This window comes from Hippocampus guttulatus, chromosome 16 (genome assembly GCF_054856545.1).
Source record: "Hippocampus guttulatus isolate MCC_2025c chromosome 16, RoL_Hgut_1.0, whole genome shotgun sequence".
Lineage (NCBI taxonomy): Eukaryota > Metazoa > Chordata > Actinopteri > Syngnathiformes > Syngnathidae > Hippocampus > Hippocampus guttulatus.
The window spans coordinates 13,253,703-13,276,849 of NC_141276.1; the positions used below are offsets into that span (position 1 = coordinate 13,253,703).

At 44.5% G+C, this 23,147-nt stretch overlaps 1 protein-coding gene across 1 annotated transcript in view; it reads left to right on the forward strand.

Moving 5' to 3' along the window:
• The window catches only part of cep112 (centrosomal protein 112), a 132,753-nt gene that overhangs the window by 103,054 nt on the left and 6,552 nt on the right, over window positions 1-23,147 (forward strand). Inside the window, exons 23-26 of the mRNA XM_086132518.1 lie at window positions 1,858-1,947; window positions 10,479-10,580; window positions 12,140-12,204; window positions 13,522-13,575. Of these exons, the coding sequence (XP_085988644.1) occupies window positions 1,858-1,947; window positions 10,479-10,580; window positions 12,140-12,204; window positions 13,522-13,575 (311 nt within the window). The remainder of the gene's footprint in view (window positions 1-1,857; window positions 1,948-10,478; window positions 10,581-12,139; window positions 12,205-13,521; window positions 13,576-23,147) is intronic.

Sequence of the window (23,147 nt, forward strand, 5' to 3'; positions counted from 1 at the left end):
TAATAGAGTTAAGTATCGTTTTGAAACACAATCTCTATATACCGTATTGTCACGACCATAGGGCGGACTTAAAGCTCATTCAGTACCAGCCAATTCTGGACCAAGTCTGAAAAGACGTTTAAAAACGTCTTTGGGAGTGACTGAGTTAAAAGTTTTACATTTTCTACAAAATGGACAAGGCATCTAATCTATGCACCGAGTTCCAAAACCTCTGAATATTGGTGTGTGACTTTGGTGAGCGCTCCACTTGACTGTTTGATGTCATGCAGGCACGCTATATAGAGGAATATTTCATGAGCGGAATATATAGAGAAAAGGTGGACGTAACTGAGGATGGCATGTGGACGTTAAAGGGGAAGTGTGGAAGTGAAAGAGGACGCTAACAACAACAACTTTGGAACCCGGAAAATGGCACCCATGAAGACACATGCCTACGAAGCACAGTTCAAATTTCAAGCAATCAGTTGCGAAGATAAACAAATCCATAGTTCACAAGTGGAGGTAGCAGGAAAACAAGCTTCGCCAAGTCAAGAAGATGAAGCTGAGTTTCTGCGGAAACAAGGCGAGGCGGCCCGAGTTGGAAGATCAACTCGGGTAACGGATTCACAGTCAAAACACAGCCGAGAGACGTGTCTCCACAGTCATCATTCGACTGAGGGCAAAAACGCTTGCAGAAGAAATGAAAATCCAACATTTTCAAGGAGGTACTTTCATTTTAAGAAACGGCGCCAACTATCCATCCGGGCAAGGACTTAACGGCAGACGACAAGAAAAAGCAGGCCACCTTACGCTCCAAGACCGGATGTTTTATTTTCCACGCCTTAGCGTCCCTGCTGATTTGTGGCTCCTTGTGTTGCCATCTCACGGCCGCTATGAAAAAATAAATGAACTCGGAGCTTGCCATAATTCCGGTGTCTGCTTGCACTATTGTTTGAGCTTTCGAAAAAAGCCGGCAACGTTTCTGAGGAGCCAGACAGCAACGAGACTGACTCTGACAATGACGCGAGGGAACCTAGCGTGTTCTATAGAGATCCTATCCAGCTGTTCATTTCTGATACAGAAGATGAGGACTTTAATGGATTTGATAATGACGATTAATCCAAAAATACCATTAGTCAATTGTTAAATACATGAATGAAGTACAACCTAACTCCGTTTTGCTCTCGTTGCCTTTTTAAAAACATACGTTAGCGTGCATACATGCTAGCGTACCTTTTTAAGCTAACATACATTTTACATGCCTGCGTCCAATAATGTGGTGCGTCTTGTGTATGTATTAAATACAGAAATAGCTCCAGTAACTGACACATGCGCCTTTTAATACGGTGCGCGTGAAAATGCGTATGAAAATTCTTTTTGTATCTGTAAGGCTTGTTGCTTGCTGCTGGGTCTTGTATCTTGAAAACCAGAAAAAAATTTGGTAGGAAAAACATAATTTAGCCTATTATGAATCATTAATTCGTGTAATTCATTCTTATTACTTTTGGTGAGATAATGTCTATGTGGGTATTATTTATAAAGTGTTTCTTGTTTACAGAAGGGTAAACTTGTTTCAGTTTTTCGTGCCCATTTTGGAATGGCTCTTCCATCTGCGGCACTGTTCACCGGCAATTCGGTGAGTCGCACGGGAGCAAAAACAGGGGCCTCAAGAAGGGATTTTGCTAAATCCCAATTGTGCATCGGGAGCTCCATGTCCAACCATTTTTGTCATTGTTTCAGTCAGCAGCCTGGTTCATATCGCGCCGACATAGCCTCATCCTGCGTCAGCTCCACGTTGCGCCACCGACACACGCACATCTGGAGCTGATGTTCCATCAGCCTGCCGACAGCGCTGACTTGTCTTCTACCTTCCCGCAGGCTCTGCGGGAGAAAGTGGAAAGTCTACAGAGGCAGCTGCGCAGCTCGGAGAAGGCGCTGCTTGGCAAAGAGCTGGAGAGCGAAGAGAAGGTAATCAGACGCTCCCCTCATCTGCCTTTCTTCACGCGAGGCCCCCGCATCAGTCGCTCGGGCTTAACATTGCGCCGCCCGACGCACTCCTGTCACATCGTCACGCTTCTTATTTGACGTCCCGGCAGTCGCTATCCTTAGCAGACACTACAGAAGGTTATACAAGACACACGGAACAAATTCTCCCTTCTTGGTTTCCACACCAATAGCCTCCGATCCCCCGTGACTCCACCGTCATTCTCCATTTCCCGGCCAAAGAAATGCCCCCTCGCGCATTTCCCAAATTCTTGAAGATTTGGCTTCAAGGGAGAGAGAGAGCGCGCGCCTAGGGCCAAGAACGCCACCGCGGCCTGTGTTCAGAGGGAAACCTGTGTGCTCACACACTCACACGCACGCACACACACACACACACACACACACACTCCCTATGCTCTCACACACACACACACACTCACACACTCACACACTCACACACTCTCCGTGGCACTCGAGAATGCCCTGTAATCAGGCTGCGTTTTGACCTTGACACACTGAGAAGATAGCGCTAATGACTATACTTGCACAGGAGGCTCTTCATTGTCGCCCGTTAGGCATTCATTCTCGCCGACCTACCAACCCGTCGTCGTCTGCCACCCCCCCCCCTCCCCCCACCAGTACCTCTGATCTGCCCATTGACCCTTGTACACACTTCATACACTGGTCACACACATCACTTGTCTGCGTCGTCACAAATTTGCATAAAGGAGGGAGCATGTCCCCTCTTCCAATTTGGGAAGAATGACGAGTGCTAATCATGCTTTTTTTTTTTTTTTAAATCTCAGGCACGCTTTTCATGTTTGCATTTGCGAATTTTAGTCAGATGCAGAAGACTGTGAGAAAGGTAATATTTATAAAATAAGATATCCTTTATTTGTCCCGCAATGGGGAAATTAGAGTTGGGTTTAGCAACAGGTGGACATTTTTATTTTATTTTTTTTTTCCGGAAGCATCATAGCTATAAAGACGACGCCTGGTAAAATTCGCATTGTGCAAGCTTTTGTAGGGCAATCCGAAGAACAAAAAAAAGGAAAATATCTCAAATTTATTCTACAAATATATTGCTAATGCTATATTTTATATTGCACTTATATTGAACTGTGTGCAGTTCTTTTCGGAAACATTTATTTTGGGCAATGAAACACCCCCCCACCCCTCTCACCCCAATTTTGCTGCTGTAGACTGCATTTTTCCCCAGTGTGGGACAAATAAATGTTATCTTGAAAAGCTGATGCTCTCGGAAAATATTTACAGGAGACATCAATCTCTATCGAAATGATCGATCCATTTATCTGGCGCATGGTGCAAATACTTTTGTTTATTAGTACATGAAGGCGTGAAATATCAAATTCTCACGACGCTTGTTGAACGTCTCATTTCGATTGGCTGAGGCAAACGTGGCACTTCAGAGTTTGTGTGGCATTTCTGAAACGGCGAAATAATTCTTGAGAAAAGTCTTTGTTATTTCTGGCCAGAGGGACAAAGAAAGTGTTGCATCCGATCCATACGCTTATCGTCTCAGAGACAGTTTTGGTGACAATTCGTAGCCTTTGGAATGAAGTCGAAAACAATCACGCCCACGTTTGTCAAAGCCACGCGTGGCGTCATGGATGCTCCTCTCGTCAGAACGGCGTCTGGCCGTGTGGGCAGCAAGGCTGCAGTGCAAGATGGTTACGAATATCGAAACGAAATGAAACTGTGATGTCATAAAAATAGGAATGGTGCTTTCTGATGGTGTCAGTTCTGACTTCTGTCTCTCTTCATTTCATTGCCCACCGTTGGTGTCTTGCAAAGGAGCTGCCATGCACTGTGGGAAGTGAGAAATGTCCATCCATCTCAAACTTTCTTGGAACTGCATGTCTTCAGGGGAAAATGTTTCTGATGTTGTTTTCTTTTGTTTGGCCACCAGAGCTGCCTTGTCTCTCGAAAGTCTTTTTCTCTTTGTTTTGGTGGCCAACCTTCACTTGTCATTGCCGCCGAAAACGTCACCGCTGCTCGGTGCGAAACAGACCTCGCCACATTAAAATGTGTCTCACTTGATTTCTGTGGTTGCTTTATAATGAACGCCACACAACGATATCGCGTCTTTTGAATCGGATGCGCGAGAGGTTCAAAGTGAAGAGCCACTTTGAACCTCTGCAGACTTTGCACATAAAGTGGCGGCACAGCGGCTCATTCTGTTTTCGGACCCCTTGAAGACGGTCCCATCAAGACTTCTGGCAGCCTTGGTCTTGTACCCCGTTCACATATTTTGAGGTGATTGTTTTTGATGGGCTTTTACAATGCACAGGCCAGTCCGAATTGATAGTTGCTGACCGTAAGCGTCCTACAATACCAATTCTTTTTTTTTTCCGTTGAAATACTTCTTGTTGGCGACCCGGTGCTCCAGTGGTAAGCGCGTTGACCTCACAGTGCAGAGGTCAACCGGGTTCGATTCCAGCTCCGGCCTTCGTGTGTGGAGTTTGCATGTTCTCCCCGGGCCTGCGTGGGTTTTCTCCGGGTACTCCGGTTTCCTCCCACATTCCAAAAACATGCATGGCAGGCTGATTGAACACTCAAAAAATTGTCCCTCGGTGTGAGTGTGAGCATGAATGGTTGTTCGTCTCTGTGTGCCCTGCGATTGGCTGGCAACCAGTTCAGGGTGTCCCCCGCCTACTGCCCGAAGACGGCTGGGATAGGCTCCAGCACGCCTGCGACCCTTGTGAGCATAAAGTGGAACGGAAAATGGATGGATGGTTGGATACTTCTTGTTCCCCAAACTCTCTTTGTATGTGTTGTGCTGCTCCACGCGTTAAAGTCGCAGTTGTTTGAAGGTTTCTAATGACTGTAACATCTGCACCGTGAGATTCTTCTCATGTCAAAGGCACCCAGCCTTGCCTCAATAAAATTTGGGAAGCACCTTGTTCGTTTCCCACACCCTCAGCCAGATCTGAAGCCGCATTTTCATATTTTTTACTTCTGAAGTTCTTTCAGCAAGGCGGCTTTCAAATCACGACTCGGTGAACTCACGTTACCGACTCATAGTATGCGGAGGTGCAAACTTTGTGAGTGGCGTCATTTTTGATGTACCACCTTGTTCCCGACAAGGTTTTTTGTCACCCGTGCCACAAAAATGTCTTCCTGGCAACGACTTAGACACACCTTCATTAGCATACATCAGCCTTCCCGACGACGTGACAAACTTCACTTGAACGTTGAAAGTATTGCGGGCTTGTTCCTTTCCGCTGGCAGCTGTCAAAAAAAAAAAAACAACATGGCGCGTGACAGTACCGACAGGGCACCACCATCTGAGGACTATATTTAGATGAAATGTTGTAATTTCCGGATGGCTGAGCGGGGGAAATGACTGGCGCTCGTCAGAGCAGTCTTCAAAACAATAGCAATCGCACACTTGATCAGGAACTTTAGCTACGTTTGAAAAAGGGCTGCCGTCGAAATCGTGGAGTTGACAGCTTCGGGGAATCGCATCACACGTCTTGCTTTGCCTTGATCCAAAAGTCTTGTCATGATACATCAAACGTTGCTCTTGATTTTTCACAAGCGCGGTTTCGTCGAGTCCAGGGTTGGGCAACTTCGGTCCTCCAGGGGGCCCCGTTCCAGCAGCTTTGTGATGTTTTTCCTTTCTCCAACACAGGATCTTGATCAGGCTTTTGTTAGAGCTTGCTGATGAGCCAATCATGTGAATCAGGTGTGTCGGAGGAGGGAAACATCTAAAACACAAGTGTCAAACTCAAGGCCTGGGGCCCAGATCTGGCCCGCCGGGTCATTTTATGTGGCCCGTGAAAGCAAATCCTGTGTGTCAACTTGCTAAAATCGGTACCAAAATGTGAAATTGTCATGTGTAATAAATAACGTTGAGATTTGCCAATAATTTTGTTAGCCACTTTACACTCACTTCAACAAAAATTGAACCAACTATTATAATTGACTGATTTCAAAACTAGTAATCTATTAATTTGTTGTCTACCAGTAATAATTTGTGGTTTCACTGTCATAACGGCCCTCCGAGGGAAGACGTAACTCCAAATAATCTAAAACATGCAGGACGGGGGCCCTTCAAGGACCGGAGTTGGGCAGCCCTGGACTCGTCCACGTTAATGGTCACCAGTCTTATCGCCAACATCGACTGTACATTCATGGCACAAAAGAGCAAAATTATACCTTACCCTTTGAATACTCAGTAGGAATAATTCATATCACAGTTCGGTTGTCGTGGTTTCTGGTTCCGATTGGTATGTGTTGAACGTCATTTATTTGGTGAAGAAAGTTATCTTTGATGAATGGATGATGGTAGATAAATTTTTATGGACATTTTTATGGGTTATGTCAAATAAGGTTGGTTTTTTCTTTTGTGCCGAGTGCTTGTTATCATAACTTTCTACCAAGAGCAGCAATCATATTAATTATATGATGGTACCAAAGGCGGCATAGTTGTTTTGGTTACAGTTGTGCACAGCGGTGGTTATTATTGATTGGCAGAAGAACAATGGCATTACAAAACAAGCTACGCTTGCACGCAGACGTGCATATTTCGAGTCAGATTTACTCACAAAATCCGAGCTAACGTCATCATTATGACTTGCAAAGAAGGAAACCCGTGACAGTGGCTTTGTTGTATTTCTCGCAATGGTGTTTCAATTTGACTCTTGGAGGTGGCGCTTGTCGTCAATTGCTTTGTGAAGGAAAGATCGTGCGAAAAACAGCCACATCGAAGCTTGCCGGGGATCGGGGAAGTCCGGCCTAGATATGAAAACCTTTCCCGACACATCACACCCCCTTGTCATTCCAATAAAAGATCTCAACAGGCATTCAAAATATGTAAAGGAGAATATTTGCGATGACAAACTTCCCCATCAGTTTACTGTCATGTTTGTGTGGTGCGAGGTGCAAAAAAAAAAAAGTCCAACATTCACCGCAAAGCATCCTCGTTAGCCTCTGTTAGCATAGCATATGGTTCCGCTGCAGCAGTGCTGCTATTTAAAAAAAAAATAAGCTGCTTTCTTCAGCTTATTTTTCGCTTTAGCCAAATATACTGAGAATCTGGATATACTGACAATGGATATCAAGAGTCTACACACCCCGTTTAAAGGGCAGGATTTTGATGTAAAATGAGGTCAAGCTACTGTAAATTAAAAAAAAAAATCTAAAATAATCAACTGCAAATAATGTGCACACACACACACACAACTGGGGCTGTGGCTGTTTTCACTGTTAACCACTCAAAACTCTTTGATTAATGGGAGCCAGCGGACACCAACTCCAAATAAACTTCAGATGTTCTCATAGGCTTGAAAAGGCAGAGGGAATTATGAACAGCTCCAAATAGTTGCCAGTCTAAGCACAAAATTAGGGATGTTGGATGGCCCTTTTTTTCAGCCCTGATACCAGTAAGGGTACAGTATTCACTTTTTGTGAATTCACTGATACAGAGTACCGATACTGCTTGCACTTTTGATATGAAATTTCATTGAAAACAACGGCAGAAAAACTGACTTTTCTTTTCTGACGCAGTTCATGATTCGCGGATGTGTCCGACCTGCCACTCTACAGCAATATGGTATAAACTGCCGAGTTACCAAGACTTACTTGATGTCAGATTTTTTTTTTGTATCGATGACTGGTATCGTCAGCATAGTTAGTACAATTCGCCCCCCGCTTTCCCAAACTGAGCTGAGTCGAGTGTGGAAAAAGCGACTTGAGTGAGCTGCTTTATGTCGGGATCATTTAGAGTATTGGTCTGCTTTGAAGTGCTTCCCAATCCCTCGTATTGTGCCCGCTAAGATTAATTAGCCAAAGCCAGAACAATCAGTTAAATCCACAACAGGAAAATGATTTCGAGGGGGGGGGGGGGGGCAATCTTTTTCACTCATGCGCTCTTCACTTGAAAGACGTGACTGATGAAAGGTGGATTTTTGCTGTCATTGTGACCACTTAACACAATTAGACTCAGGACTGTTGGAGGGCCCCATCCGTGCCGATTTTCGAGCTGCGAGCTGTTGCACGGTTCAGGGCTGGTCAACACACTAATTACACTTTTTTTTTTTAAACAACTTTCTGTCCATTCTTTTTAGTTTCATTATGTTTTATTCCATACAGTGCTATTTTTCATTCATTCATTTTATTCATCCACTTCTATCCATTTTCAAATCAGACCTCTAACGTTGAGAATTATATTGCCAAGCATTTTGACTGATCTTGCAAGGCCCACAGAATATTTTGGTTTGTGACAAAGCAAGCACCAAACCTCCAGTTTCTGACCAAAAATGGAGAAAACGGGCCGTGTGTTCAGCAGAACAGCCACTTGGCGTTTTGCTATTGCTACGCTAACTCACCGCAAGGCTAATCAGCAAATCAGTTGCTTTTATTTATTTATTTTTTAACGTGGCCTTTGTAGCGACGCCACTCGAGCTAAGCGCGACTCAGCAGCCAATAGTCCGCTGCTCTCCGCTGTGCGTGCGCCAGCGCGAGTTCGATCTTCGATGTCCCGTTCGTCTAGCACTCCGCCACTGAAATCGTGTCTGGCGTCTTCATCAAGCCAAACCACGCGCAGCGGCCGACGGGTCTGCTTCCCTAACCGCTTCACCTCCTATCGGCTATTCTGACCGTTCCGTCATTCCTACGACTTCCTTTCTTTGTCGCCTACGCCGACTTTGGATCCAGCCCTGAAGCGAAGCGCGACTCAGCAGTCAATAGTCCGCTGCTCTCTGCAGTGCGTGCGTCAACGCGGACATGTACGCACGGGCGCGCCTTTTGGCTTCAACCAATCAATGCTGACGCAACGGACGTTACACTTCAAAGAGCTTTGATCTACGACAACAGCTAAGCTAGCCTAGCCACGAGAACAGCTAAGTTAGCCAGTTGAGTAGACACGACGCTCGAGGTCGGACGGACACGTTTTTCTGTCGTCTGTATATTTTTCTCTCTTTTCTATCCAAATATATATTTTTCTACAAACAATAGCTGTCTTGTCCACGACGTCTTTTTTCGTTCCACCGGGGTTTCGCGAAAGTGATTATGAAGAGACCAAAATCTCTTTACCTTTGCCATCTTTTTATTCGGCTTAGTTTAAGACAAGCATAATAGCCACAGGCAGACACAATGAACTCAGTAGTGGTTTATTGTCGGGAAGAGGGACAGGTCAAGAAGGCAGGAACCAAAGGCAGTCAGAGAACCCAAACCAAGGTGTGCGGGAAGGCTGAGCGTAAACACCGAGGCGGCAGGGAAGATAGCTGACAAACTACCAACGGGTGGCTCTTGACGCTGCAGGGGTGAGTGTGGCTGATGAGGTGAAGACTGGCAGGTGTGTCAGAGAGACAGGTGCAATGATTGGGGAGACGCCCAACCCACACTGAATTAAGGGAAAGGCAACCAAAAACAACAGAGGGAGGGGCCACAACAGTGGAACACTGAGGACAGAACCATTTATTCTCACACTTTTTCTCACAATCACAACACAGGCGTTCTGCCATCAACCCTTAACTATGTTCATAAACGTGCCTCGACGTGTCCAACTTCCAACGTGTCGTCGTTTCTCGCCTTCGTAATGGACACAACGAGCTGAGATTCACCCCCTCATTTTTAGAGCTCTGCTTATGTAGAATTTCAATTCATTTCAATGGGAAATGTTGATTTAATATTAAATTTGGCAAGTCAAGGTACCAGTGCAGGCCATATGGGCGAAAGTATCGGGACACTTGGCAATTCCACCAACAGGAATTTGCTATGGCAGGTGCTCCATTCATGTCACTCGTCAGACTTGCGCTCTTAATTGGAAAAAAAAAACAATTCCTGACTCAGCAACTGGATTCACGCCGCAGATTCTTTTATAGCTCAAACCCTGTGTTTGCGCGCACTGCTGCTATATGCGAACCCTGGCAAGCTTTCCATTCATGTGTGCTTGTCGGTTAGAAAGCCTTTCTCAGCTTCTATAATCAGACTCTGGTTTGGTCGGCATGTAATTTAGCCCCAGACAGACTTCCTCCAGTTCCTCCCCCGGCAGAGAGGTTGCGAGAAAACTTGCCAGAGAGCCGCCGCCGCCGCCGTCGCCACACTGATGCGTTCTGTTGTGTAAATGCTCCGTGGCATCGAGTTAGTGACGCCAGACGTGAGCAGCCGGCAGGGGGTGTCGTGCTGGCTTGTGCGGGACCCCCTGCGGTGATGTGAAGGGATTCTGACGAGGGAGGGAAGCACTGTGAGCTACGAATAGGGTCGGGAATGCCTGGTGTGCGTTGCTGGAAGATTCCTCACTTTGAAAAAAAAAACAACAACAACAAAACTCAAAACGCAATAAAAACTGTCATGAAAAGTTCCCAACTATTGTAAACCTGCCCCAGATGTGGAGCGCCCCCATGACCAATCGGCCCACGCTGAATCCGCATGCAAACAAACGTACCGTTTTGTATGAAAATGAAGTTCTGTCCCCCGATGTCCTCGATGACCAAGAGACTTTTGTAGCCACCGTTTTTTCATATGCTCTGCCCCGCCTCCTTCGTCAGGTCACCACACTGCGTCAGGAGTACGAGGAGAAGATGAAAGGTCTGCTGCCCGCCGAGCTCAGACAGGAACTGGAGGACACCATCACGGCACTCAAAGCTCAGGTGGCCACTTTGTTGTTTGCATTCATATACGCTTGTTTACCCTTTTGAGGCTGACCAGGGCACCAATTTGATGCTTCGCGCTCACATGAGACAGTTTGCATATGCGTCAAGGCAAAAAAATAAATAAATAAAAATACATGACGAATCAGGTATTTTCACATCGGAATTTTGCCGCTCCCAAATGTCAGGAAAGAAATTATCTTTCAGGCGCTTTGAACGCAACCGACTTCCAGCAAGTGCGTAATTGACAGGTAATCCATGCAGTGGAAAGAAATGTTGCAAAATGTAATCACGCGAATTAAAAAAAAAAAAAAGGTTCAATTCGCCAGCCTTTTATCGCCGGCCAAAAACCAAATCCCACAATTCGCCGTGTCATGCAGCTGGCAGAATGCTTCGCATATCTGCGGCGTGCTCGCGCACGATTGTGCCTTCTTTAACACGTGCGGGATTGCGCATCAAAACCGATGCGGGCATGTTTGCGCTTTGATGTGGTCAACATTTACATAACATGACGGAACGTGAGCGTTACCATTTCACGCTGTCCTTAACTCTCCGAATTTGGCGAAGATCTCGTTTTCAGCTCTGTCAACGTCTATTAAACGGGATGCCACCCAAAGTATATCTCTGTCCGCTGCGGGATCACTGTCAAACCTTTCATCGCTTTATGGGTCATGTTTGAAGGGACATTTTAACATTCTTGATGTGAGGATAAGCAATGAATGGATGGGTGCGTGGATTGTCATACAAGCGTGAAAGGAAGGGAAGTTGCTCCGTCATATACAACTGGGTCAATGGCGAGTATGCATTTTGTTACCATGGCGACTCCAGTTAGGGTAGGGGATTGAAAAAAAGCCTCAAGGTAAACTCCCGTAAAGACGATACGAGTTTTTTTTTTCACTCATGAATGCAGCACTTCTTCATACAGTACATTTCGCTGTGGCACATGGAATTGGATTCCGCCAAATACCGAAATCGGTATTTCAAGTCATTTCAATGGGGGATTTGACGAATAAGAATCCCATGGCCTTGGACCTCATCGCCGGTGTTTGATGCTCGATCTTTTCCCCATGCCCCCCCCAACTCACCCCTGTCGCCTCGTCTCAGAAAGGAATGTTCCAGTCAGAACAATACAGATTCTTTAGGGGGCGGGCTGATGCTGCGCCAGCGTCTCCGTGCCGGCGTGTAAACGTAGCCGGGGTTTATTTTCACTTTAGGCCAGACACTTGATAAATAAACCCACACCCCGCTTTGCAGCTCGACAAAAGGCCGGCAGCATGTCGCGTCCTCACCTCGGCGAACCTGCCTCATAACCTTCCCCGCCGTTCCCTTGTGCCTTCACCCCTGCGGCCTCATCTCATGACCCCGACCCTTCTGTCCTGGCACCCCTGGACTCAACAACCGAGCCTTTTATCCACCAAGCCTGCTGAATTTACTCCCCCCCACCCCACCCCCATCCCCCCAACTCCAGCTCTTCTCCAGCGAAAAACACAACCCATCCAAAGCCGTCATATCGACAAAACTTTATTCTCTACGGTTGATAACGCATATTCCTGTTGCAGGTAAAATTCCTTCAGAGGAGGGCCGACTTCCTACAGGAAGGCCTGGATGCATGTCGCAACAAGAGGTTAGTATTTAGTTTTGGACTCGGGATCGCCTGGGAATTGTGCGATTTGGAAGCTCGTCCAAAATAATATCAAGTGTTGTTCATTGTGTCGTCATAGTTTTGGAAGGGTTTTGAATTAGGATTTGAGATTGAAACAAAACGGTCTCGCTGGTGCCACCTAGCATAGTCCACTACACCATTCCCATTCCGTCGTCATGTTGAATGTCTGTGGAGAAGAAAAATGTGGAGTTTAAAAAAAAGAATGCTCATCACATAGATTTCACGGTCGCTTTTTGGATCAAGCGCGTACTTCAGTACTTTAGGTTTTCATTACGGTGTGAGATCCCAACAGCTGACTCAATACCGCCACCGAGGGAGTTAAACGTGAGCTTCTACAAGTGACGCTTGGTTCCGTCGTCACCTCTCACGAGCTTAGTCACCGGACAAATCCAACTTGGAAGTCATGGGACCACTTTCTGGTAGTATTTGTTGCACAAGGGGCTTCAAAGCAATGTTGCGCTGTCCCCAGTTGTTTTTCCCATCTGGATGTATGTACCATGAAATATATATACGGTTTTGGCCCGAATATAAGACGGTGTTTTTTGCATTGAAATAAGACTGAAAAAGTGGGGGCCGTCTTATATTCGGGGTCTAGACATCATACCCATTCACGACGCTAGATGGCGCCAGATACAATTGAAGCGAATGCTGAACTTGACTCCCCAGGCCAAAGTGAACCCCTGTCATGAAGAATAAAAATAAAAATAGCGGTAGCATGAAGAAGAAAAATAAAAAATAGCGGTAAGAAAATAATAGAAGAGATAACAGAAAATGGAGAAACGTAGCGACAATCTGGAGAAAAGTGGGTCGAAGATCGGCCAGGTTAACCAGCAGCTGAGGAGAAGTTATGATGTAATTTACATTTCAAAAACCAGAAGCCATTCATTTACGAATGTGATTGCACTTTAGATTTGAATGAGGCAAAATAACATGCTTTTCTCTCAAATATATTGTTATAATAATTTGTTTCAGATGTACTGTAATTATTTTCTGTATAAAAATTAATTTGGTGTTCAAAAAGTCTTTTTTCAAACTTGAGTCTTGAAAAAGAGGGTCGTCTTATAATCAGGGCCGTCTTATATTCGGGCCAATACGGTATATATATACAGTGTATATATTTTTAAGTCCCTCTTCCTGGTCCACCTCGCTTCGAAAAAGTGGGTTAGATCTCAAAGGAGACATCAGTCAGATGAAAGCATGTCCGCCCCCCCCCCATGGTGACGTTCTTGACTGGCGTTTGATGGCATGATGTTGATTTTTGCTGGTCTTTGTGTCCAGGTCACCTCAAGCGTGGGACAGCCGCTCAAGAGACACGGAGACCACCAATCAGATGTGAGCATTGATCGTACCGAGCGTTTCCACTACATCTCCCATCGCACACACTTGGTTTTACGTCTTGTAAGAAGTGTCGGAAGTACTTGGCGCCTTTTGTTTTGATGTGACACACTCCCTAGCCTCAATATTTGCTACACCTCTACAATCAAATGGGAACCAGTACAAGAGTCCGGACATTTACATAAACACTTGAAACCTTGACATGGGCCAAAATCGGATCGTTGATCAATTTTGGTGAAGTTAAGATAGATTATGTTTTGAAATTGAGCTCACGTTATTGAAAACGAGCGGTTTCGATAGCCTTGACATTAGCTTCCTAGTAGTCCTAGTGCGATGAAGCTAATGTCATCTTCGGGCATGAAAAAGTAACCCGCCACAAATTTAATATTCAGTCAATTCAACCTTTGCAGATCTACATGACCTGGACTAAGGCAATTTTGGTATTATTATTATTATTATATTTGCTTGTATTACTGTATACTGTGGAAGCCCACATGTTTGTGCTTCAGCATTCTTATATGGTTTTCATACCTATACCCCATTTTAAACGAAAATGGAATAGTTTTTTTTCTTTTTGGGGGGGGGGGGGGGCTTTCCAAGGCATTTATAATGAGCGTAAATTACAAAATACAGCAATCGCCTTTCTGTAGGATCCAGTGAGGTTCCCACTGCAAATTACAGCTAAAAATAACCCTTTTTTTTAAAAATAAATATGTTGTAAAGAATGGTAATTGAGATTTTGTGCTTTTTTTTTTACACGTTTTAACTTTTTATTTCAATACTTTTTAAAATTCAATTTATCATCATCTGTGTTTTTTTTAAGCATCTCTCAATTTGGATCCAATTACATTTCGAGTACTTCTATATTATTTTTATTATTATGAAACATATTTTGTGGGAATGTGTCATTTATGTATCAGATTTTTCTAAATAAAAGACATTGCTTCATTTCCATGTTTTTTTTATTTATATTTTTTTTTGGGAGGTGGGTCATTTTGTCTTTGATTTTATTTTCCTAATAACTTCTTCACATGGGAGTGTGGAGGTTTTGGAAGCGTCGTGCTCTTTTGCATTGAACTTGCTGGTGCTGGTATCTGGTGTAACTGGTAGCCAAGCTTTGCCTTCCATACATTCCGTCCATACTTTCTGTCTTGTAAAATGTATTTTTCAAAGAACATGATGGCCTTGTTTTTTTCTTCACCTACACCACATGTGCGTGTGTGTGCGAGACCCGCTGGCCCGTCTCCAAATGAAACCTGACAACCGCCTTTATTTATGTGACGGCCTTCATTCTGCTGCCTTCTCAGTGAGTGATGAGAGCAAAAAAAAAAAAAGTCATCTGAGAAAGAGGAATGTAAACGTTAAGGCCTTTTTCTTTAGCGTGACCTGAACGTGACCCTCCACATTTTCGACCGTTTTACAAGAAGCCGTCGTAGCTTGCGCTTATCAGGCAAGGAACCTTATTCGGTAATTTACTGCAAGTGCCTGGCTTGCAGGTAACCATCAGAATCAAAACGTGAGACCCTCCTTCCTCAAATAGTTCAAATTCAAATTGATGCCATGCCACAATCATCATCACTGAGGACTTGTGTCTGTTACCCGAGCATTTTGTTCAAATAAAGGTGCCAATTAAATGCCTCATCTAACAGCAGCATATTTCGCTCCATTCTTAAACAAGGATTTCCACCGATAAAAGCCTCTAGACACCTCCGTCAAATAATCACTTCTGCAGGTGGGAAAGAAGCTCTACGGAAAGACCACAATATTAGGGCAGTTTTTGAATGGCTACAATTCTGTAAACCACAGGTGTCAAAGTCAAGGCCCGGGGGCCAGATCTGGCCCGCCACATCATTATATGTGGCCCGTGAAAGCAAATCAAACATGTCAAGTTCCATGATGCTTGCTAAAGTCTGAACCAAAATTTCAAATTGTCATACGTAAGCCACAATAACAGTCATTATTCTTGATTTCTGATTTTAAAACTAGTTATTTATCAATTTGTTGTGCGCTGTGTATGTAATATGTGGAGGGGATTAAACACTTATAGGGTTTCCCAAAATTCATAACAGCCCTCCACCGGAAACCATAACTACAATGTGGCCCGCGACAAAAATGAGTTTGACACCCCCGCTGTAAACCAATCAAATAACCACACGATGAGTTTTTTTAGATCCTTGTAAATAAAGGCCTCCCCTCAAATAAACACATCTGCAGTTAGAAACTGAAAAAAAAGTTACGTTTTGGCAATGCCTACCAAGAATTTCACTGACAGCCACACAGCTAGTTGAACCGTTACAGAAAAATATCCAACCAAAAAAAAAAGCCTCCTCTGAAATTGACTCGCCCCCCAAATAAACACCTCTGCCGTTGAGCAACACAAAAAAGATCATCTGGGAACTGTTTGACTGGCAGCAGTGTAGCTAGTTTTACGCTTTACTTAAGCATTCCTTCAAACAGATGCCTCCTTCCACATAAACACCTCTGTAGGCAGACATTGTCTAAATGCCTCCAATTCTGTCAGCCAGACAAGTTTCCACACTAGTCCCGCCCTGACATGAGCATTTCTAGAGATTCATGTTATAGATTTCTATAAAAGGTCTCCTCTCAAAGAGAAGCCTACGGAGATTGGGAAACATGTTGTTACAGGAAAAAGTGCGATATTTTCAGTGTGAATTCAAGCACTTTTCCCTCGACTGACATCAGTCCGGATAAATCAGGCCCTTTTACAAGTGGTTGTTCGAATAGAGCCCTCAAAAAAGATGCCCGCTTCCTATAAACACCTCTGGAGTTCAGAAACAAGACAGTATTTTGACACGAGTGAACACTGACAATTAACTCAATTGATCAAGTTAGCATGGTTAGCCCCTTGCACAAGCATTTCTATTCATAAAAGCCTCCTCTCAAATAGACGTCTCCTTCAAATAAACACCTGTGCGTTTGAGAGAGAGAGAAGTAGTCTCAGTATTTAGGCACAGTCGATGCTAACAGGTCTACGGTTCTCCTCCCAAATAGACGCCTCCTTCAAATAAAAGCCTCTGAAGTTGAGAAGAAAAAGGGAAGGTTTTGAATGGCTACAAATAAACTCACTCAAATAGACGCCTATAAATAAACTGGTACTGTTTCAAAGCAACAATTATCCGTTGAGCATTGAATCGAAATCTCCAGTCTGGCAGCTCCGCCCATATAAAAAAAAATGCATTTGAATAAATAAAGACCTTCTCCCAAATAAACGTTTGCACTTCAGATAGAGGTCGGTACTCTCTGCAGTTGTGTCATTTTGCCCAAGTTAAGATAACGCCGCACAATGAGCTCTGTTCTTTTCGATGTGACTGAATGACTGCCAATATCGTTCCTGACTGCCACCAATTCCTCCCAAATGAGTCCGTGTGCCTTTTTGGTTATCTTTTCGCTTATTGCGCCGACAGCTTATCGATTGTCTCCCGCGCAAAATAAGCTCAGTAATTGTGCGGGTGTAAATAAAAAGCCCTGGTTGTCGTTTGGGTGGACGGGGCGGCAACCATTAAAGGATGAAAGCGGCCCGCTTATCTGCACATCACAGGGCCGACTGTTGTCAAGGGGTTGGTCGTCGAGGCGATTTGTTTTACAGTAGCGTGACACTCAAGGCTGCCCGGTGACAATTTAGTGAGTCATGCTGGTATTACTTTATAGGCATAGTTAAAAAAGAAAAAAAAAGGCCATATGAAATCGCTTTATGATTCCGTCCGTGTCTGTCCAAAATGGAGATTATTTGGTTAATGCGTTTTCTCCTTCAAAGCTTTTTTTTTCCGCCTTTGTTATCAGCGTTCTTCTGTTCCTGCGACAGGTCGTTTGAGGCCGAGATAAGTCAGGCTGTAAAAAGGAGGTGACTCAAGTACAGGGCTTAGCTGACACTACACTGGCACCTGAATGACATCATTCATGCATTTTTTTTTCTAGACGTCGCACCAAAGGAGGCCTACTTTTGCCCGCTCGCATAAATAAACCCGTTTAGCAGCACGCACACGACAGTGACACTTATCACCTGCGCTATTTTACTGTCTCCCATTAAGTCCTTTGTCTCTGCGCCGGCTCATATGATACTTTGTCGCGATGGTATTTATGGCATGCCATTCTTGTTTTGTTTTTTTTTCTTCGCCCTGTCACTCCAACAGTGAAAAGGATATGCAGCTGTGTGCTTTGAAAGCGGGTTTAGAGGCAATATAGCTTCAGCCGCGAAGGCACAGCGGGTTGTGTCTGTGTAATTGTGCTCGCAATGTGCTGTCTGAGTCCGCTTTCAGCCGAGAGGCCAATACGGAGAACAACATACACTTTAATTTTCACACTACTGGTTGAAAACATGGCCCAAGGAGTGTGGCATGTGAGTCCAAAACTTGAACTAGTTAAAAATGATATATGCTTTCAAATCAAACCTTCCTGCAATGTGCTCTGAATAAATATAGTTGACTCAGCCGTAAAGGTTTGTAGGAGATTGTTGAACGTCGTGGTTTACTCGGTGTTACGGTTGTTACATGGAATAATGAAACACTGAGCACTCAAGTCCCGAATTATTTGGAAATGAACTATTTTCTCACTTCAACAGATTCACTGCCTGTCTGCAAAGATATTCATTCCAAAAACTGGGATGAATGACCAATTATTCATTGCATCCCAGCTGTCTTCGGGCAGTAGGCTCGGGACACCCTGAACCGGTTGCCAGCCAATCGCAGGGCACACGGAAACGAACAACCATTCGCATTCACAGTCACACCTAGGGACAATTTGGAGTGTTCAATCAGCCTGTCATGCATGTTTTGGGAATGTGTGAGGAAATCGGAGTACCCGGAGAAAACCCACACAGGCCCGGGGAGAACATGCAAACTCCACACAGGAAGGCCGGAACTGGAATAGAACCCGCACGGCACTGTGAGGTCTGTGCTAACCACTCGACTGCCGGGCCGCCCGTGACCAATTATGCTTCGTAAATTTACTTCAGAATGATGAAACAATGGCTGTCATGCCCGCTTGTTCCATTCAAGCATCGCGTGGACGCCACAAGTTATGAACTGTCCGTTTCGCAAAAATACGAAATACCTGCAGCTGCACTGCGCATCTTTTGAATCCAGTTGACCCACATGCAATAATACCCAATAAAAATAGTGCATCAATTTTATTGTAGGATTGCTACCAATTAAACCGGACGCCACACTGGACGTGTAACCTCCTCGGTCGTCACAGAATAAACAAAAAAAGTTGATTAGACACGTGAACATATTTTAAAGTAAAACAAGTGACCTTTTGGTTTTATTTTCTAAAGTACTTGCGGTGGATATTTTACTCTAAGTAGCATGTGATGAACGGGCGAGCAGTCCGGGGTGCACTTGCCCAAATTCAGCTGTGATAGGCTTCAGTTCATTCACAGCCTTAATGAGCAAAATGGAAGCACGGATGAACGAATAACGCAAATAAATCATCGACATTTGCATTGAGTTATTGATGACACTAAAAGGATACCGATACGTCACATCCCTATCCTGACTACAATCTCACAGGAAGTAGCATTTCTTTGCTTCTGGTGGTTGAAAACAGTAGTTTAAATACTTAATTTGTTGTTGGGGGAAGTGAGGCGGGGGGGGGGGGAGAAATCAAATGTGGCATCAGTTGAAGGAGCGAGTGAGTTAATCAGCTCACCGGAGGCATGGAGGAAGAAGCCGGGGGGGGGGGGGGGGGGGGGGGGGGGTGTCAAGTGATGGATTAAGGATGAGTGAGGGAGTCCAGGGTTTGGGGTTAAGGCTGATTTGGGAGAAGGGCGGCCATCCTGTCAAGCATGGCGGAAAAAAAAAAGAAGTGGCGTCTGGCCTGTGAAGTGTGTGCCGGCGTGCCGGCTGGATTGCCAGAAGAAGAGGAAATGAAAGTCATTAACTGTCAGAGTGGAGCCGGCTTCATGGCCCAAACAGGATTAGACAGTGCATCCGACATTGTTTCTATACATTGCTAGATTTAAAAGTCAAGCACAAAATGGGATTAAAACAAGGGAGGGGCATAAATAACCTTCAACAACTAACTCCCCCCCACTCCCTTCTCCCATTTTCTATTTCTTCTCTACCTTACCGCGCAACCTTTCATATCTCATTCTTCCTGGCCATCCCACTCCCAGTTGATGCCTGTGACACATCGCTTTCCCACGTCGATCTTCCGCACACTCATCCCATCATTAAACTGCACAGGTGGGCGACGGCTCCCACGCGGACTTTTATCTATTTCGACACCAAAAAAAAACAAAAAAAACAGGCATCGTTCTGGGCTCAATTGGCACTTCAAATGATGCAACCTTTTTTCCCCTTAAACTGAACCCTTTCAAACTCCTCGCTCTAAACACCCCCCCCCCCCCACTCCTTCCCATAAAAAAACAAACAAACAAACTGGAGGATTGTTACCATCCCTTAACATTTTAAGGGTATTATGCACCATGTCCTACTTCAAAGTCAGTCTTAACTTCACTCTTAATTGTCTTCCTCAATTCCCAGCATGCCTTTGGAGTCTGCTGACAACAAGACTCCCCCTCTTTCCTTCTCATCCAGCACTCACATCCTCTACTTCCGCACTTCAAGCTTCTTTCCAGTCAAGACCACTTCAAACCATAAGTCAAGAACAAGACCGGGTCCAATCACCTTGCATGGTTGAGTCAGAAACAAGACAGACTGAAAAGACAATCGTTTCTGAGATGAAGACCCCCTAATACCAGTCTCAACACCTAAAACCAATCTCAAGTACCGCATCACGACCTAAAGAGTGGACGAGACTCGGCGAAGTCTATAATTGCTACCGAGCTGGCTTCCATGCAAGTTCTCGCATCAGAGGCATAACAGTCGAGCTCCCAATCTGTCAGACAGAGCTTACAGCTGCTGCGGACGTTGCGCATTCAGATAATTAGATTTGCTTTGACGTCAGTCTCTGCCTCTGATACTACCGCCAAACACAACAAATTTGCCAACTTCAAACCACACCCTGCACGGTCCCACGTCAAATATGCAAAAATGACATGTCAGAGCTTGAAAGTATATAAAAAGAGTCTTAAAATTGGTTGACGGACAATCGGCACTTCTATGCGGCAACGAGAATTGAAAGAAAGAACAACTTTGGGGCCTTTCTGTGTGGAATTTTGCATTTTTCATGCTTGTGTGGGTTTTCACCACAGTATACGTCAATCTACAGCCAGATCCCTTGACCAAGGTGCTGACACAAGATCTGGGGTTGGTGCTGCACAGATTGCCTTCTGCTGCTCCTTCTGGGATGCAGACAAGTGTCGCTTTCCAGTGCCATGAAAAAGTATCCCCCCTCCCCTACCCCCATCCCTCCTGATTTCTGTGTTCTTTGCATATTTTTCACACACAGATTTCAGTTCATCAAAACAATTTTAATATTACGCAGAGACAACGCAAGGAAATACAAAATGCAGTTTACGATATACGTGCCAATTTAATTCATTAAGGCACAAAAAATAAAATCTCAACCGACCTGCCCCTACATGAAAAAGTAATTTCCCCCTGAATCTAATAATGGGTTGTGCCATCCTTGGCAGCAATAACTGAAATCAAGCGTTTGCGATAATTGGTGATGAGTCTTTCACATTCCTGTGGAGGAATTTTGGCCCACTGTTCTTCCTAGAATTGCTTCAACTCTGCCATGTTGGAGATTTTTCTAGCATGAACTGCCCATTTAAGGTCACACCACAGCATCTCAATTGGATTCAAATCCAGACTTTGACTTGGCCATTCCAAAACCTTTTTTTGGGGGCGGGAGACATTCAGAGGTGGACTTGCTGGTGTGTTTCGGAACGTTATCCTGCTGCAGGATGCAAGAGTGCTTGAGTTTGAGGGTGAAAACTGATTGTCAGACGTTCTTCTTCAGGATTTTTATTTTTTTTGGTAGACAGCAGAATTCATTGGCCCATCAGTCACAGCAAGTTGTCCTTGTCCTGAGGTAGCAAAGCAGCCACAGACACTGCTACCATCATGCTTCACTGTTGGCATTGTGTTCTTTTTATCAAACGCTGTGCTATTTGTATGCAGGCCGCACATCTTCCAAAAAGTTCAAATTTTCACTCATCAATCCACAGAATGTTTTTCCAAAAGTCTTGAGGATCATCAAGATGTCTGTTGATGAGCCTTTGTGTTGTTTTTGGACAGCAATGGGTTTTGCCAGGGAACTCCCATGGATGCCATTTTTGGCCAGTGTCTTTCTTGTGGTAGATTCATGAACACTGACCTGAACTGAGGTCTGGAGTTCTTTGGGTGTTGTTCTAGGTTCTTTTGCAACCTCCTTGGAAGAATCGGCGTTTCACTCTTGGGAGTAATTTTAGCTGGTCGACCACTCCTGGGAATGTCTGCCACTGTTCCCAGTTTTCTCCATTTGTGGATAATGGTTTCGCTGGAGGCCAGAGTCTTGGAAATGGCTTTGTAACCTTTTCCAGACTAATAGATTTCAATAACCTTATATCCTAATTTCTTCTTGAATTTCTTCAGATCTTGGCTTGATGTGTTTTGTTTCTTGAGATCTTGTAGCCAACTTCACTTTGTCTGACAGATTCTATTTTTGTGATTTCTTGATTCAACAAATGTAGTGCTAGTGAAATTGAACTCAGCTTTCCCAAAACTGTCATTACTTTGTCATTTAACAAGGGGGGTTGGGGAAATTACCTTTTCACAGTGGGACAGGTAGTTTTTTTTTTTGTGTGTGTGCGCGCCTTAATAAGTATTTTCAGTGTTCTGAAAAGTGCTTTGTTATAGCTGCAGCTGTTGTGAAAGCACTTTATAAATAAAGCTGTGTTGTGTTGTGTGTAATAAATTAAATAGGCATTTCGATACTACATTTTGTGTTTCCTTGGGTAGTCTCTGTGTGACACTAAAATTAGTTTGATGAACTGAAACCTTTGCGTGTGATAAATATACAAAGAACACAGAAATCAGGAAGGGGGTAAATGCTATTTCACAGCACTATACAAGTCACGGAGGTGGAGTGCAGTGGAAAGAAAAGCCAAATCCATTTGTCTTAGCCGTAAAATCCATGTGACCACCAAGGTGCACTGTCGTAAATAAGGGTGTTCAGTTCCGTTCCATTGGGACTGGTAAATCCTGATCAGACTTTTTGTTTTTGTGCCTCACTGAAGAACTCAGTAAGTAACATAGGACCCAAAATATGAACACAAGCGGTGAGCGCGTGTGCCTCGTGGTTCGTTGGTTGGGGATTTGAGCCTCTGGCCTTTATGTTTGGCGTTTTCTTGTTCTCTCGATGCTTTTGTGGGTTTTCTCCGTGTACTAAAGCTTAATCCCACATTCCACACACTGTAAATTGACCATCGGTGTTCCTGTGAGCGGTTGTTGGTCTCAATGTGCCCTAGGACTGTTTACTGACCAGTCCACTGCAGACCCAAACTCACCTGTCAACCTTTGCTGTGACACTACTGAACTATCTCACAGTACAAATCAAGGCTTGCTGTTCTGAACCGGACAATCTCAACTGTACAGCTCAGTGGAAGAACGGCTTTACCGCCTCACTCATCTGGTGTGTTGACCCTCATGCAGCTCCTCGCT